This window comes from Moschus berezovskii, chromosome 8 (genome assembly GCF_049115385.1).
Source record: "Moschus berezovskii isolate FMDL1 chromosome 8, NW_MosBer_1.0, whole genome shotgun sequence".
In the NCBI taxonomy this organism is placed as follows: Eukaryota; Metazoa; Chordata; class Mammalia; order Artiodactyla; family Moschidae; genus Moschus; species Moschus berezovskii.
Genome location: NC_142467.1, coordinates 62,116,900 through 62,134,501, shown reverse-complemented (window position 1 = coordinate 62,134,501; position 17,602 = coordinate 62,116,900). Strand labels below are relative to the sequence as shown.

The 17,602-nt window shown below is 40.7% G+C and overlaps 1 protein-coding gene and 1 non-coding gene across 2 annotated transcripts; both read right to left on the bottom strand.

The window, feature by feature from the left end:
• Positions 1-1,195: 1,195 nt before the first annotated feature.
• Positions 1,196-17,309, bottom strand: HSPA9 (heat shock protein family A (Hsp70) member 9). The gene is made up of 17 exons (XM_088838638.1): positions 17,120-17,309; positions 15,381-15,439; positions 15,039-15,126; positions 13,589-13,770; positions 12,710-12,834; positions 12,090-12,163; positions 11,905-12,011; positions 11,277-11,439; positions 10,208-10,300; positions 6,731-6,938; positions 5,417-5,646; positions 4,445-4,549; positions 3,586-3,703; positions 2,847-2,941; positions 2,541-2,633; positions 2,221-2,361; positions 1,196-1,947 (listed from the first exon to the last, which is right to left on the bottom strand). The coding sequence occupies exons 1-17, from the start codon at positions 17,198-17,200 to the stop codon at positions 1,870-1,872; spliced, it is 2,040 nt and encodes a 679-aa protein (XP_088694764.1). The 5' UTR covers positions 17,201-17,309; the 3' UTR covers positions 1,196-1,869.
• On the bottom strand, positions 6,276-6,334 carry LOC129559651 (small nucleolar RNA SNORD63). The gene has a single exon (XR_008686598.1). It is a non-coding gene; the product is annotated as a small nucleolar RNA SNORD63 (small nucleolar RNA).
• Positions 17,310-17,602: the final 293 nt, after the last annotated feature.

Below are 17,602 nucleotides of genomic sequence, written 5' to 3'. Positions count from 1 at the left end.
TCCAGGTCATGTGTCATGTTAAGAAGGGCATCAGGGATTTCTGGAATCTCTTTTATTAGGGTACCATTCCCAATCGTGAGAATGATCTACTGCCCAGAGGCCCCACCTAGTAATACCACTACCTTAGGAGTTAGTATTTAAAAGCAGGGATTTTGAGGACCAAAAAACTCACATAGCAATGGGGGAAAAGACAAATTAGGTGCTAATAATTGCTGTGGGCAAGGATAGGAAATGACAGGGACTTGAAGGCTGCTATTTATGGACAATTTCAAAGCCTTACCTAAAAAAAGTGAGGGGAGGAGTCAAGTGTAAATATAGAAGACAGTCTGAGCAAGTATAGGAGAAGGGATCCGATCACATGTGTTGTTCTGTTGTGTAGCAGGGGTGCATTTTAAGTGGGGAAGACTACTTGGAATAATCCGTTTTCCTTTCAGGACCTATAATGCATGTGTTGCCACAAGATGAAGATTGTATCTGAGTTTAAATTTCTTATTGCCTTTCAAGGCTGTTTGTGCTGATGTCAGTTTTACTAGTGGGTAACTGAACCACCACCATATATACAGCAGTTTGAGTTCATAAAAAAATACTGCACATCCCCAAGTTTCCCATTAAGTTTTCATGTGGCTGAAAATTGAGCCTATTCTCATATGAACCTCAAGAAGCTTTTAAAAGGGTGTTAAAGTCTCCTTTTTTTAAAAAAATAAATTCCTAAAACTTGAGTTACAGATATAGTCACCTTCCTGGATCTTAAGTTGGTAGCATGTGATATTTAGAACTACATTAAAAAAAGTAGGACATGACAACTTGCTGAGGGTGAAAAAGCAGAACTATAGAAATTACCTGGTTTCTGATGTTTAAGCCACTGAAATCACACCTTAGGACTGAATGTTTCATTATCGTGAGCCAATTCTGAAGTTTTTATTTAGAGCAGAAAGCAGCCTGAAAAGTATGAGGCCTAATTTTCATGTTAAAGATAACATTCAACACTCCAAACCTCAGATGGGCTAGAGAGAAACTCCTGAATCAGACTTGTCTTTGGTGATAATGATTATCGTATCAGCCTTCTCAAGTTTTCAATTTGTTAGAAATTGAAACTGGCTAGTATTAGGAAATCCATATACAGGTCTGGGAGCTGGGAAATGTAATTCATGTCATATATTTCTGAAGCTAAATTTCAGGTCCTCACACAAAAAGATCAAGATGGTTTTCCTATTTATTTTTTTAAAAAAGCCCAGAATGGATCACAAAGAACAGTCATCAAGGACACAGGTGCCAGACATAAGGCCAAAGGGTATCTAGGAAAGTATGCCTTCAGAAAATTTGCGTGACTTGTGTTTTAAAAGCTGGATCTAATAAAGTTAGCTCAGTTTTCTGTTGATTTAGCTTTCCCTGCCCTTCCTCCCAACACGGCACAGCTGGATTGCTTTGCAAGGCCTCAGTTGAGGAATTCCACATACACACAGGCTGGTACAGCAGTACTCAGGTCACTAGAAGGATCTCATCACCTTATGGTTTCATTCCAGACCCAACTGTCTTCACTGTGTGAGATTTCATCCTTTGAAAATATGGCTACTTCAACACAAAACAATGTTACATCTTTAGAATGATCAATAAATCATCTTTCCAACTTTACATGCAGCTGAAATGAAAAAGAATGACAGGCTAGGGACAGAATACTGTGAATTTTGTACTGCTGGACTTGTCACTCATGAAATGATCATTAGCTAATGGTCACTAAATTTACATATTCAGGAAATTATATATAGAATACTGCAAAAACACAGTAGAAGACTGAAGTTTCCCATTTCAGCTCAGGAAATCCCTTCACTCCCAAGCATGTTGTCCTTTCAACTCCAAAGTTTACTGCTGTTACTGTTTCTCCTCCTTTTGATTGTCCTTTTGCTCCCCAGTGCCAGAGCTTCCAGAGCCTTCTCGCTCGGATGCCATCTGTAAGAAAGCATTTGAGAGAGTCACTTATTTAATGTTAAGGGTGACAGTTTGTTCTCTGATGAACTAAAAATGAAGGAGCTATATCCTACCTGTTCCACTCTTCCAGTTTCAGTGATTTCTTCCCTTTGGGTTCACCACCTCTCCCTCCCAAAGTATTCAAGACCAGGAAGTTTACTTCCAAGTCCAATACTCCCAGTTCCATAAATGGCTGTGTAGCAGTCATCAGTGAAAGTGATCAAGAGCAGTTACACTGAGTTAGGAGCAAAATACCTTTTTGTATGCCATTTCGAAAAGCTTCAGTGATGCTTGCTGAAGGGAAGAGGCCGCCTGCCTTATGTTTTCGCCCGTTTCACTGTCTTTCCGAGCAAGGAGCTCCCTCATTTTGGAGATCTCTTCTTTTAGCTTGTTGCACTTAAAACCAAAACAAAGCCAAACCCTCACTTTTTCTGATTTTCTTAGCCAGGAACATATAGCAGAATGTTTAGAGACACTTTTTAAAGAAATTGCTATCAAGATCCAGAGAAAAATGACTGTCACTGACATTAGTGACAATACACCCCAAACTTGAGCTGTTTTAAAAGAGGACTTACTTCATCAGCAGGCAGTTGGTCCTTGAATTCTTCCATCTTGGTCTCTGTGTCATGGATGATTCCTTCAGCCATATTAACTGCTTCAACTCGTTCCTAAGAGAAATTTAAAATGCAGTATGAACAAAGACTTTACCATTAGCATCAACCTGCTAATGGCTACACACAGTTAAAGAGTATAAACAGTAGGAGGGAGAAATCACTGTGGTCTGAGGTGTCTTTAAGAGATTTTAGCTGGATTCTATGACAATTTCTATATGAGAATAAATAAGAAAGGCACTTCACATAAGTTACGAGTGAAATAATCACCTTCTTTCGCCGGTCTTCCTCAGCATACTTCTCTGCATTTTTAACCATATTTTCAATATCATCTTTGCTTAATCCACCAGAAGACTGAATCACAACTATAATGAAAAAGAAGGCACCACGTTATTTCCCAGGAAAATGATATGCTTCATATGCTTCTTTCTCTACTGTTTTAAGAAAAAGAATCCTCCTGTTCAGAGTAGCTAATATTGATAGCCTACTGGCCTATAATAAGCAGAGGGAAACCAAGGGTCTAATATACAGAGATCAACTAACTGCCCTGCCTACCAAAAACTTCAGCAATCCAGAGGCTCAGTGCTTGTTTTGGGGAATGAACACCACACGTGGTAACGAGACACTAATAACTAAGGACAATGAAGGCAAGGACTCACCATCCTCCCCTGAGGCTGGTGGGGGCCGGGGGGTGGGGAAGGTATACAGTCTAGAGTGTAGTTCCTAAGGGAGAGGAACTTCAAAGTCTCTTACCTCACTCTTGTTATTTTAGTCACTAAGTCCAGTCTGACTCTTTTGTGAGTCCATGGACTGTAGCCTGCCAGGCTCTTCTGTCCATGGGATTTCCCAGGCAAGCATACTGGACTGGGTTGCCATTTCCTTCTCCAGGGGATCTTCCTGACCCAGGGATCAAACCCACATCTCCTGCATTGCAGACGGATTCTTTACCACTAAGCGACTAGGGAAGCCCTTACCTCACTCTTAAAATCTAATAAATAAGAGAACTTACTCTGCTGCTCGCGTCCTGTACCCTTATCTTTGGCAGAAACATGTACAATCCCATTAGCATCAATGTCAAATGTAACTTCAATCTGAGGAACTCCACGAGGGGCTGGGGGAATTCCAATCTAGAATAAATGAATACCAGAGTAAGCTCCACTAACCAACAGGTCCAATGCTCTATTTCCAAAACCTGTATGAGCTTCTGGGGAATAAGTTAACTGTTTTCTGGGAGAACAAGCAAAACTTACACTTTAAATGTACAAAAACAGGAGTTTGTAGGTTAGGGTAATACTTTCATTGCTGCCTGAAATAAACAAGACTCATACCAGTGAAGGCTGGCTGCAGCAAGTAACTATAATGGCTTTATGTACCTAAGAATACACAGTGAGAGCAAAGTTCTCTGTTGCTCATGTCAGTAAGAAACAATAAGGAATGCTGACTAGAAGCTAGTAGCAAGTGATTTCCCTAGCAGTTCAGTGGTTAAGACTCTGCTTCCACTGCAGGGGACACAGGTTAAATTCCTGGTGAGGGAACTAAGATCCCACATGCCGTGCAGTATGGCCAAAAAACCAGCAACAGTCTTTAAAAGTAGTAATGAGAAATTCTGTCTAATAAGCACTGTTTTATGAACATTTCCCTGAAGCTTAAAAACATCTTGACTTAGTTCCCAAGGCACAAGAAGCAAGGCAAGGCTTTCAAGTAAAAACTGAAGCCCTGGTTGTCTGGCTGCAGCATTCGTTTGAATACTATCCGAAAATAACAAAAACTGTGTCAGCAGTTTATAATAATATTATGAGTCAGAATAGTGTAACTTCACCATAAAAAGAATGATCATGAGCATGAAATTCAGGATTCCTAATACCTACCAAAGTAAACTGTCCAAGAAGTTTGTTGTCTCCAGCCATCTCTCTCTCACCCTGACACACTTTAATCTCCACTTGAGTCTGTCCATCAGCAGCTGTAGAAAACACCTAGGGAAAAGAAGGAAACTTGCTGGGTTGGCAGCCTGATTAAACTATTACCTCCTACAAACTGCTAACCAAAGGAAGAAATTCACATCCCAACATTGGAAGAATCCTAATGTACACTATGTTCAGAACAAAGGCCCATGTCTTTACAGAGAACAGGAGTAGGATTAGCACAGCAGAAGGGCATACAATAGCTATTGTTTCAGCTAAGCAAACGCATTGTACAAAGATGCAGCACTAGCTCATAAGGCCTCAAGAGAAGGAGCTATAAAAAGTGAGACGCTTAAACATGCTCATCCAGAGAAATGGGTCAGAGAAAGGACATTTATGTTCATAGTTACAGGAAATCATCACTTTTCTTCAGAATGACGTTGTGGCAATATATCACTGCAAGCATAGCAACAGTCATAGTTCTTTCATAAAAACATCAAAACTCAGAAAGTTAGGAAGTTATTCTAAATCTAAGACCCACTGTCCAAATAACCCTTGGCTTGGTATCTCAGAACTATCATTTACTGGGAAGACAAGCACACTCCCCTAGTGTCGGCCAAAACATTTTATTTACTACCTCTGAGAATAAATTTCAGGAATTTTCAAATAATGAGGCTCCTTCTGGCACATTATTGTCCTGTGAAGGAAGACACTTGATGACTTGCCTAAAATCACCACCACTCCTTACAGGTAAAGAGAACTTTTCCAGGAATATAAGAGAATAAATGACAAGATTCTTACCACCCACCCACATTCAACTAGTATGAACTGCAAAACAAAAAGAAAAGTTTTCTAGAAAGAGCTCACAGAAGTGGCTACAATCACATCCCTCACAGAATCTAGTATCTCTGTGAGAAAGTAAGGAGGGGTGACTTTTACCTGGCTCTTCTTGGTTGGAATAGTGGTGTTCCTGTTAATAAGCTTGGTGAAGACACCTCCCAGGGTCTCAATACCCAGAGACAGGGGAGTGACATCCAGCAGCAGCACATCTGTCACATCACCAGCCAGCACACCTCCCTGAATGGCAGCTCCTATGGCCACAGCCTCATCAGGATTGACAGCTTTACTTGGGGCTCGGCCAAAGAGATCCTGCACAGTCTGCTGAACCTGAGCACCAAGAAAAAAGAACCTTGTCACTAGCTACTCAGGGCAATTGCCTGAGAATGAGAGAAGCGCATGTATCCACAGACCCCACCAGATCTAGGATAGGTTGCTTCAGATCCAAGAATGTTTACTCAAATTATTATTTTGCAGTTGAGTCCTTATTAATGAATTAAGTATATCATTTGGTAACACATACTTTACTCAGAATATCTCATTTATAGCCTTTTTAAATTTGGAAACAATTTGCCTAAATTTTGTCATCTGATTTCCCAAGCAACACACTAGGAATAGAAGCTGGAAGGCAAGGTAAATTAAATCGATATTGTCCAAGTTCTCTTCTATGTATCAACTAAAACTTAGCTTAAAAGCAGCAGTAGTAATTCAGTAATTCAATACCAGTGCTGATGTGAAGTATGTTTTCCTCTCCGTATTTTGCTAATGCTAGGAAAAAGTTCTATTTGAATATAACATCTGAGATAATTTAACCTAAAGATACCTGCTTGATTCAAAGCCTCTCTTTTTCACCCCCAGTTTATTGTCTGCATTATTTACTTCAGCATAAGTACTCAAAATATGAAAATCAAAGCCCAAGATCATTCTATTCAAGCTATAAAGAAATACCTTCAACATGTTCTGTGCTCAGTTATTAGTTTTCCACACACCTGTCTTGTCAGATACAATGCATCATTGCAGAAATCTCTGTTGAAGATGGTATTAGAAACCCAGACACTATAGTGCAAAATACATTTCCAAAACTGCCTATAGAGGCTAGTTAAGCTGTATGTTAAGGTGTCTCGGACCTCATACTGTTTCATTCTGAAAAATTCTATAAAACTGAAGTTCAGGGTCCTCCTTGCTAGTACTCCAAAGACAATCCCCACCTTCTTAATCCTTTTTAAAAATATTACTTAAGATTAGAACTCTAGCCAGTACACAAATTCATACCCCTTTCAGGCCAAGGTGGTAGAGAGGTCACATACACATGTCCCTACACAACATAAGCCATATGGTGTACATATACTGTGTCCTAAGAAATCATATGTTGGCCCTCTCTGCTCTCTATGCCAAGAATTCCATGGGTACTTAACTTGGGCATCCTAGTCATGCCACCAACCAGTATCACTTCTCCTATGTCACTCTTGCTGACTTCCGCATCTTGCATAGCTTTTTGGCATGGGGCAATGGTCCTTCTGATTAGGTCAGTAACAATCCCTTCAAACTGAGCCCGGGTCAGCTTCATATTCAAATGCTTGGGTCCAGAAGCATCCATTGTAAGGTATGGCAAATTAATGTCAGTCTGCAAGGGAAACAGGAAGACCAGTTACTTCAATTAAAGACTACACACTAGAAAATATTTCAAAAATCACAGGGAGGATCAGACACACTTTAAACGAACAGCTACCAAAGACAGATTCTTAAAGATTTAACCTCTTATCTTCTCAGAAGTAACACTATAAACCTATTAATAATAATGAAGGATGGAATAGTTTTGTTTGGAATATTGGAATAAGCAAGAAAAAAATCCCCATTCAGAAGGTGAATAATTGTCCTGCCATTAAAACATGCATTAAGAAATCACACTACTGTGTTTTTACCAAGTTTTTTTTTTTAAATTCCATGTACTTTAAGAAAAAAGTCACATGTATGCTCTGAACCAAATAATCTGCCACCAAACCAGGGCTTTACAAGTCTAAGGTGGTTAAAAAAGCTACAACAAAAATGCCTAAAGGACTGACTACTGCTATGATAGTCATAGAGAGCAGCAAACACTGCTACAGTCACACCATGTAACATACAGCATCAATAAATGCAAACTCCTTATAAGGCATGGATTAAGAATATTCAGACTAACAAAACTCACTACTAAACATGCAGAAACAGGTGTCTCAGGGGTGAACTTCCAGGAAGAGTGTTAAATTTATGCTGCACCTCCAACTTCACATCAAAGCAAGGCCAAAGAGCAATACAGACTGAGGGGAGCAAATCCTTAACCACTTTTCTTCAGGTAGAGTACCCTGGACAGTTAAAAGCTTAATAAGAATTAACAAACCTTCTGTAAAAACAGTGATACTGGATATAGTTTTAAGAACACCAATAACAATTTCCTCTTTGCACAATGTTAAACCAAATAAGAAAAAAAATTAAGTTAATACAATCCAATAGAACTTTCTGTGGCAATGGAAATGCTACCTGTGCTTCTCAATCCAGGAGCCACTAGTCACACATGGCTGAAAAGCTGAAATTCACCTAGCGCAACTGAGAAATGGAATTCTTAAAAATTGTATTTTGGGATTTCCCTGGTGCTGGAGAAGACTCTTGAGAGTCCCTTGGACTGCAAGGAGATCCAACCAGTCCATTCTAAAGGAGATCAATCCTGGGTGTTCACTGGAAGGACTGATGCTAAAGCTGAAACTGCAATACTTTGGCCACCTCATGCGACGAGTTGACTCACTGGAAAAGACTCTGATGCTGGGAAAGGTTAGGGGCGGGAGGAGAAGGGGATGACAGAGAATGAGATGGCTGGATGGCATCACCGACTCTATGGACATGAGTTTGAGTGAACTCCGGGAGCTGGTGATGGACAGGGAGGCCTGGCATGCTGTGATTCATAGGGTCGCAGAGTTGGACACGACTGAGCGACTGAACTGGTGGGTCCAGTGGCTAAGACTCTACTCCCAATACAGGGCGCCCAGGTTTGATCCCTGGTTAGGGAACTAGATCCCACATGCGGCAACTAAGGGTTTGTATGCAACCAAGACCCAGTGCAGTCGAATAAATATTTTTAAATTGTATTTAATCTTAAATAGCCATATATGGTTACTGTACTAGTGCAGTTCCATATGCTCTAAGTTACAAACTGAAAAACTCCAGGACTTTCCACCTTCAAATGCCAGTTCCATCATGAAGTTTTGTCCCTTCTCTCTCTCAAATCGAACCACGTATCTCTCCCTGCCTCATCCTGGTTCAAGTCCTTTCCTCTCTCTCACCACCTGGTGTAGTTTTAACAGCCCCCTACATTTTTTCACACCACCCACTCAAGCTGCCACAGCTCCCCCGCCTTTTCCACTCCACCTCAGGGTGCTTTCCCCAAACCTGACCATGTCACTGCCCCATCTCAAAATTTTTCAGTGATTTGTAGTCATTATCTCAGGAAAGACACCAAATCCTCCAATCTGTAAAGCCTCCAGCCTTATCTTCTATGCTCCTCCTGCCCCTCTAGTCTGTACTTCAGCAACATTGACCCTTTATCAGGTCTTACCCCACCACCTCATACTTACTTGGCACTTTATGTTTTCCTGATCAACTCACCTTGCAGGAGATCTAATTATGTCAAATACCTGTCAAGTTCCTCTATTATTAATCTAAGTTTGCCTTTTTTAGAAAATAAAATTAACATATACATTTACAGTACCACTTGCTATTTACTACACATTGTCCTAAACATGTTATACCTATTAATTCACTAATCCTCACAACTCTAAGGGGGAATGGAATCCTAATTATCCTCATTTTATAGACAAGAAAACAAACATTAGTAATTCATCCAAAGTCATATAGCAAATAATGAAATAGAAACTTAATCTCCAACAGTCTATCTACAGAGTAACTGTTAACCTCTACATTACTTCTGACATTTATTGATATAATGTCTAATTAATGTCAACCTTTCCCTGGTGTCTCAGATGGTAAAGCGTTTGCCCATGGAGGCAAACTTGCACAGGTACATATTCCCTGGCCTTCAGCCAGGTTTCATTAACACAGTGTCTAGACTGGTGATCCAAATTAGACAATTAAAGACTTACATAAAAAAAAAAAAAAAAGAGAGAGACTTACATAAAAAAGTGTCTGAAATAAAAACAGAAGTAGTTCTGAGAGTCTCCTAGTATTTCCAGGTTAGTAATTCTAATTTTGCCCACTGTTCAGTCTAGATTTTCCCAGGTGGTACCCACTCCAGTGTTCTTGCCTGGAGAATCCCAGGGACGGGGGAGCCTGGTGGGCTTCCCTCTATGGGGTCACACAGAGTCGGACACGACTGAAGTGACTTAGCAGCAGCAGGTGGTAAAGAGTCCGCCTGCCAATGCAGGAGACATAAGAGACTTGGGTTCAATTCCTGGGTCAGGAAGATCCCCTGGAGGAGGAAATGGCGACCCACTCCAACATTCTTGCATGGAGAATCCTGTGGACACAGGGGCCTGGCGGGCTATGGCCCATAGGGTCACAAAAAGTCCGAAAAGTTGGAAAAGACTGAAGTGACTTAGCATAATGGTGCAGTCCAGATTTTAAAAATACTATCTTTAATGCAAATAAGTATATTCAATGTCATTCAGCTCTCAATTAAACCATTATTTGGCTCCTGTAACATAACCTGATTTGGTGCTTAACAAATTTCAGCTTACCCATTAAAAACACGATTCTGTTAATAGAAAAGTTTTTTTTTTACTACCAACCAGAAAATGGTTTAAAAAAAAAAAATCTCACCAACATTATGCCAATTAAAATATGCTATTCAAGTAAACTCTGGCTGAAAAGATCCATCAAGGCTGCTGGAATTTATCCATGTCTCACCTGCACAGATGAAGAGAGTTCACACTTGGCCTTCTCAGCAGCTTCCCGAACTCTCTGAAGCGCCATGTTGTCTTTGGTCAAATCAACCCCCGTCTAACAAAGACATAATATAACTAGTGTAAGTGAGAAAATGAATACTACTTAAATCACAGTGGGAAGTTGTAGAGAAGACAAAATAAAGCCCTACCTTTATAAACAAGCAAAAATTAATCATTGCCTTTAAAAATTTCAGGAAAAAGACCTAATCTGAAAAAGATATATTATGTCTGGAGTTAAAGGGATGAACTATTCTCATTTCTTTCCAGCTGTAGGATTCTAGCTCAAAAAAGGAATTCTCAAAATTCCTTTTCCAGTACAGGTATTCTCCCACTTTTCCAAAACTTGCTTTAAACCACACCTCACTTTTATAAAAGATCTGTATTAACACCTGTTTTTGCCAACCAAATGAAATCTGAAAAGGATTTTCACATTTACAAAAAAGGCAAAAAGGACAACTAATATTCAGCATTTGCTTTGCAGCAAGCCATTATAGAGGCAGTGTGCACCCCAAGCTCCTTGCCCAGTAACTACACTTATCTGAGCATCAAGCCACGATAGCTTTGAACTATCTGGGAGCATATGAATTTTGTTTTGTGCATCCGTTAGCAAAATGTGCCCTAAGGTAATTGCTTCTTTGCTTCACAATATTTCAGCTTATCATAGGTCTCAAAGGAAGACATTTTCAGATAGTGGAGGAAACCTATATAGTTGTCCATCAGTATTGGTGAGGATTGGTTCTAGCACTTCTCTCCAAAAACGTGGATACCCCAATCCAAACACATGCAGTTTTCCTATATAAAATGCCTTAGCACTATTGTACACCCCAGGTACGGTATCCTTTTCATTGTTGTCTGTTCACAATTTGAAGTTACAATAACTGGAACAGTTCAGAGCACCCATGAAACTGAAATGCAATTTCAGTGGACTATGCAACAGTCTATTAACGGGAGAAAAAATCATAAAGCAAACCGCAGTCCGAGGAAATTCTCGGTATTCCAATGTCTACATATTAACCACACTGGTAACTAACCTCTCTTTTGAACTCCTTCACAATGTGACGCAGCAAGGCCTGGTCAAAGTCTTCACCACCTAAGAAAGTGTCTCCATTGGTGGATTTCACCTCAAATACTCCTTTCTGAATTTCCAGTATGGAAATATCAAAAGTTCCACCACCTAAATCATATACAGCAATGCTAGAAAGAAAAAAGAAGGTCTTCAAGAACAAAATCATCACAGGTAGAGTTCAGTCACCAAACTAACATAAATCTGGCTATTTCCCCCCACCCAGGTATAATTATGAAAGCTGATGACTGCCTAAGTGTCATATGTCGTAATATATGGTCCTTACAGCAACACGTAAAACACATAAGAGTTAAAATGAAATGCTAAACTTCTGGATGAACACTTGCCAACAGGCATACCAAGGGAGTAAAATAACCATAGCCAGTACTTTTAAAAAGAAAGAAAAAAGTAATCAAAGGAATAGTCCTGAAATGAATGAAAAACACAAACCATAGAAACCTGGGGAAAAGGTCAAGGCAGTACATCTTTAGTCTAAGGCGCAACACTAAGAAATCAAGATGATGTTTGAGGATAGATTTCAAGATTCCTGAACTTAGTCTCACACATCTAAGTGGAAATTTATTACACAAACTTACATTTTGTCTTCTGATTTGTCCAGACCATAAGCCAGAGCAGCAGCTGTGGGTTCATTAATTACCCGAAGCACATTTAGTCCAGATATCTGGCCAGCATCCTTAGTGGCCTAAAGAAAAAAAGCATTTTTCACCCTTGTGTCCCAAGTACCATTTATTTCATGACTAAAAATGCTAATTGAACTCACCTGTCTCTGAGAGTCATTGAAATAAGCTGGGACTGTGATCACAGCGTTTTTTGCTGTATGCCCCAAATAATTTTCTGGAAAAGAAATCAATGAAAATCAACCATGAGAATCCTATCAGATAAAATAAGCTACAATGAATAATGTAGCCTGACAACCCATGTCATCCTCTTGAGATCACAAACAGTACCCATTAGTTTTTTAGCATATGACCTAACATGTAAAGATCTTATTGAAAAACACTCCGATTTAAAAAACCCAAGATCTCACCTTTAACACATTAGTGAAGGCTCACCAACTACAATGACCTAGTTTTTTAGATTTAAAAGAGCCACTGTTTCTCAAATAGGAAGTTATAAGTTTTACCTAACAGACACAAAAACTTAACATGTAGTCTTTTGGTTTCCCTTCTGGGAAAAAGAAACATGCAAGCCATCATTAGGAAAACTTGGAAGAGAAATTCAATTTGTAGAGAAACAGTAATTAAGTTTTGCCATTTCTAGGTATTCTGTGCAAAAGCCACTGCAGACTCATTCAAAGGTCAATGAGATACGGAAGCCAGTGATCTCAGAGTAATCATGTGGTTTTCTGAATTTTCCCAGATATGAACTAAGCTTTCTCACCTGCAGTCTCTTTCATCTTCATCAACACAAATGCTCCTATCTGACTTGGGGAATAGAGTTTTCCATGAGCTTCAACCCAGGCATCGCCATTAGAGGCACGGACAATTTTAAAAGGAACGTTTTTACTGAAAGACACAAATATTTGAGAAAACACGTCAGCACAATCTACCATGAAGTTACCATACACCATGAAAGCCCATCTTCCACCCCATGAGATCCATGGCCAACAAATGAGAACTTCAGGAATTCACTGAATGAAATCCTTTAGAAAGTAATCACTAACATGTAAAAACATCCTGATGAAACCTGAACATTCTTCTCACCAAAAATTTATGCAGCTACTTTGGATAACACAGAGATACCATATGACCCAGAAACTTCATTACTAGATGTCTACCCAAGAGAAATGAAAACGTATATCCACATACAAACCTACAAATGTTCATGGTAGCATTACTCATTAACAGTCAAAAAGTGGAACAACCCAAATGTCATCAACAAATAAACACTAAATTATGTATATATGTGTGCAATGGAGTATTATTTGGCCATAAAAACAAATGAAATACTGATAACATGTGACAACAAGGATAAACCTTGAAAACATGTCAACCTATCGGATCAGCATAAGAGGGAGCCTATGTCATTATATGTCTCATGTTTAACACCAATTTATATGGTCCAGGTATGACTAGCCAAATCTTCACATTTCATGTCACACATAGCAAAGTCCTAATCTGTGAAGGCAGAATTGAATATTTTGAAGAAGACACCCTCTGGTACGGGCAGGGCTTGTCCCCAGGGATCCTGCTAGTAAGACTGTTCTATACAGCCTTTGCAAATAAATACAGTCTTAAATACAGTCTTACTATTACTCACATGTCTTTCTGAACTTCTGGGTCATCATATCGCCGACCAATAAGACGCTTGGTAGCATAGAATGTGTTGTTTGGGTTGGTGACAGCCTGTCGCTTGGCCGGCATGCCAACAAGTCGCTCACCATCTGCTGTAAAGGCTACAACTGAAGGGGTGGTTCTGGCACCTTCAGCATTCTCTAGCACCTAAAACTCCCAAAGTAGGACAGAGAGTAAGGTTCCAGTCACCACCAGTGTCTTTGTATCAATTATTTGAGACACAAAGCAAACATTAAACAATAGTACTAGTGAGGATATTCTTCTGCCCTGTAAATATTCACATAGTAAACAACTACTGTCTGAGATTGAAACAATTTTCAACTAAGAACACCCAGAAAAACAGGAATATATATGAATCAGATTTTTCTTACTGTTGTCATACAATTAAATTTACTTTTGTTTTGGTGATGGCTAAAAGTTTCCGGCATTAAAAAAAATTTGCAGATCCCCCTGGTGGTCCCCTGGTTAAGAATCCACATGCCAATGCAGAGGATAACAGGTTGGATCCCTGGTCTGGGCAGATTCCACATGGTGTGGGGCAACTAAGCCCGTGTGCTACAACTACTGATGGTTGAGCACCCTAGAGATCCTGGTCCACAATAAGAGAAGCCATTGCAACAAGATAGTAGCCCCCACTGGCCGCCAACTAGAAAAAGCCTGCATGTAGCAACGAAGACCCACTGCAGTAAAGGAAAAAAAAAATTTTTTTTAATCGCCATAAAGGAATTAAAAGATCCAGGTGCTTCAAATATTATTGAGGAGAACCATGTGGGAATAAAGATTTTAAGAACAGACTAGGTAGGATTCAGGAGGAAGAGCCTCTACCACAGCAGGAAATAAAGAACATTATTTACTTATGACCCAGCCTTTGCATTATTTGGAGTTCCACTTGCTTCGAGACTGTTTCTGCACCTTTAACTTTTAACTGACTTATAAAAAGGTAAAATTTTATTATCTCTGTACTAGCCCACACTTAAATCCTGAGAAGTTAAATCCATTTGATTATTACCAGGCAATGGCAAACCACTTCAGTACTCTTGCCTGGAAAATCCCATGGATGGAGGAGCCTGGTGGGCTGCAGTCCATGGGGTCGCTACTAGTCGGACACGACTGAGCGACTTCACTTTCACTTTCATACATTGGAGAAGGAAATGGCAACCCACTCCAGTGTTCTTGCCTGGAGAATCCCAGGGACGGGGGAGCCTGGTGGGCTGCCGTCAGTGGGGTCACACAGAGTTGGACATGACTGAAGTGACTTAGCAGCAGCATAAATTAAGCACAAAGATGCATCTCAAGAGAGTCTTAAGAATTTAAACGCAACCTTTAATATGTCCCTTATCTAAGCCAAAGGACACAGAATTCTGAATTCTCTACTAGCTACCACTACATGGTCCAGAGCCTCCAATTATGCTCACCTTTGCTTGTTTACCTTCCATAACTGCCACACAGGAGTTGGTAGTACCCAAATCAATACCAACAACTGCTCCCTTGATTGCTTCTGATCTGTAAGACATTTAAAACAATGCTATGATCAGTTAACAGTGGTCTCCAAAATGGTGGTAAAAAAGACGTATTTTACAATATGAAGAAGGTTTGTTAGAAAACAATTATTTGCTACTGTGGTGAAATGAACAATCCATTAATATAACAGTGTTTTTTGTTTTTTTTTTTAACAAAATAATCATAAATTTAGAGACCATTAGTCTGGGACTTAATATTTATCATCTTACTATTAAAGAAAATGAAATTATACTTACGCATAGTCCCGCCTTGAAACAATTCTAAAAGCCTCATGACTAAGGCCATTCCAGCCATCCTTAAAAAAAAAAAAAAACTGCATCAGCCATCAGTTACATATGAAAACTTGGGCTTGTTTTTAACTATTCTTCTGAAGAATATGTGAACGTTTGAGATTTTCATTCTACCATGAATAAAATTCATTGAAATTTTAAAATATATCATGTATAACAGGCATAATGGTACTGACACAGCAATCAAGTCCAATAAAGTATAAATTTTCCAAATAAGCCAGACAAACAAGTACATGTAAAACTGTCCTGAATTACATTAACAAAAGGTCTCTCAACTTCGGCATTAGTGATTTTGAACAAAACTTTTGTTGGGAGCTGGGCTGTTCTATGCACTGCAGGATGTTCAGTAACAACTTGGACCTTTACAACTAGAACCTAGTAGTAGCATGGTTACCCAGACTGTAACAACCAAAGTCATTTTCAAACACTGCCAAACATCCCGTGGAGAAGCAAAAATACATTACAAAATAATTACTCAATTTCACTGTCACATCAGTGTGCACTTAAGATCCACACATGTGTGTTGCAAATATAGATTTAACTTCAGTTCAGTCGCACCGATTCTTTGCGACCCCATGAATCACAGCAGGCCAGGCCTCCCTGTCCATCACCAACTCCCGGAGTTCACTCAAACTCATGTCCATCCAGCCATCTCATCCTCTGTCGTCCCCTTCTCCTCCCGCCCCCAATCCTTCCCAGGATCAGAGTCTTTTCCAGTGAGTCAACTCTTCGCATGAGGTGGCCAAAGTATTGGAGTTTCAGCTTTAGCTTAATCTGAGCCATTTCCCCTGATGTTGCCAAGTTAATGCTTTAAGTGAAAGTGAAGTCGCTCAGTCGTGTCCGACTCTTAGCGACCCCATGGACTGCAGCCCACCAGGCTCCTCCATCCACGGGATTCTCCAGGCAAGAGTACTGGAGTGGGGTGCCATTGCCTTCTCCAAAGCTAATGCTTTAAGGGGACTAGAATTAGCAACCTTGTGAAGTCAGTTTGGGGTGGGGAGGGAATGTGGAGTCGGGGAAAAAAACGTCAGGAGTGGCCTCTGATCAGAATCAAAGACCTTTGTTACATTCTCACTTCAGGCTATTGCAAGTCGTCCTTTACTCAACCTGAGCGCAAAGAAACACAATTCCAAAAGATGTGTTTCTACTCTTACATGATAATGAGCACTCCACGGCCTTTTCCTGATTTGCTTCTGAAATAACGGAGATGACGACTACGGGAAAACAACTATTAAATGTTCGCAAACAAAATCAGAGCTTGACTTTTAACTTATTGCTCGGATGCTCTTTCTTCCTTCGTCATATCACGGTAACGGGGTCCTTGCACACTCCGGATTCTAGAAGACTCCTACCCGTAAGCGAAAATAAAAACTATAATAGCTATTCCTTCCCTATATACTACGGCCTCAAGGCCAAAACTGCGTAATCCGTATCAAAAAGCCTACCAGAACGACTACCAGCTACTTGGTGAAATATAACGGTGAAATAAAACTACGCTCCCAAGGAGTGTGACTCAGCAAAGAAAGAAAGGCAAAACCCTGAATTAATCCTTGAATCAGCAACACTGGATACTGTTACTTTCCATCTCTCCTCTTTCCCGGAGGATTCTGACCCCGAAGGCCGCGGCCTGCCGCACTGAGTTCCAAGACCGTGAGCCCCTCGGGGAGGGCCCGGCAGTCGCTTACCTGGTGGCGGGCGGCTGTGGGGCCCCGGGAGGCTGCGGTGCCGACGAGACGGGATACTGCGGCTCGGCTGGCGCTTATCATGGCTGCTAGACGGTGGAAGTACGAGACAGCAAAGAGGCGCTCGGACGGCAGAGGGTAGCGCAGCGCAGAGGTGCTAGCGCTTCTGGAAACCTCCTACCACGTGGGGTGGGGGGCGGGGGTTGACCGCTGCGGCCTGGAAGCCCGCTCATCCTCTGAGGCGCCGCCCGTGCTGCCTGATCAGAGAATACCTGTATGCCGCGCCCGGAGGCAGGGCCTATGGCTAATACGCTTCGAGCCCTGATAGTTGGGAACAACATGTTCTTCTGCGCCTCCTGCGGCAAGTCAGGGCTCCATGAGAGACGGGGAGGTCTAAGAGCGGTACAAGGCAGTACTGTGGACAACCCCGGTCCTCGGAGGCAGGAAGGACTCAAGGTCACACGGGATAAACTGCGAACAGATTAC

Coding starts and splice junctions, on each gene's coding strand:
- HSPA9 (XM_088838638.1), bottom strand. CDS start 17,200: ATGATAAGCGCCAGCCGAGCCGCAGTATCCCGTCTCGTCGGCACCGCA. Junction 13,771..15,038: donor TGGAAGGTAAACAAGCAAAG/GTGAGCATAATT, acceptor TGGGAGTTTTAG/GTGCTAGAGAATGCTGAAGG. Junction 3,704..4,444: donor TTCTTGGACAGTTTACTTTG/GTAGGTATTAGG, acceptor CATTTATTCTAG/ATTGGAATTCCCCCAGCCCC.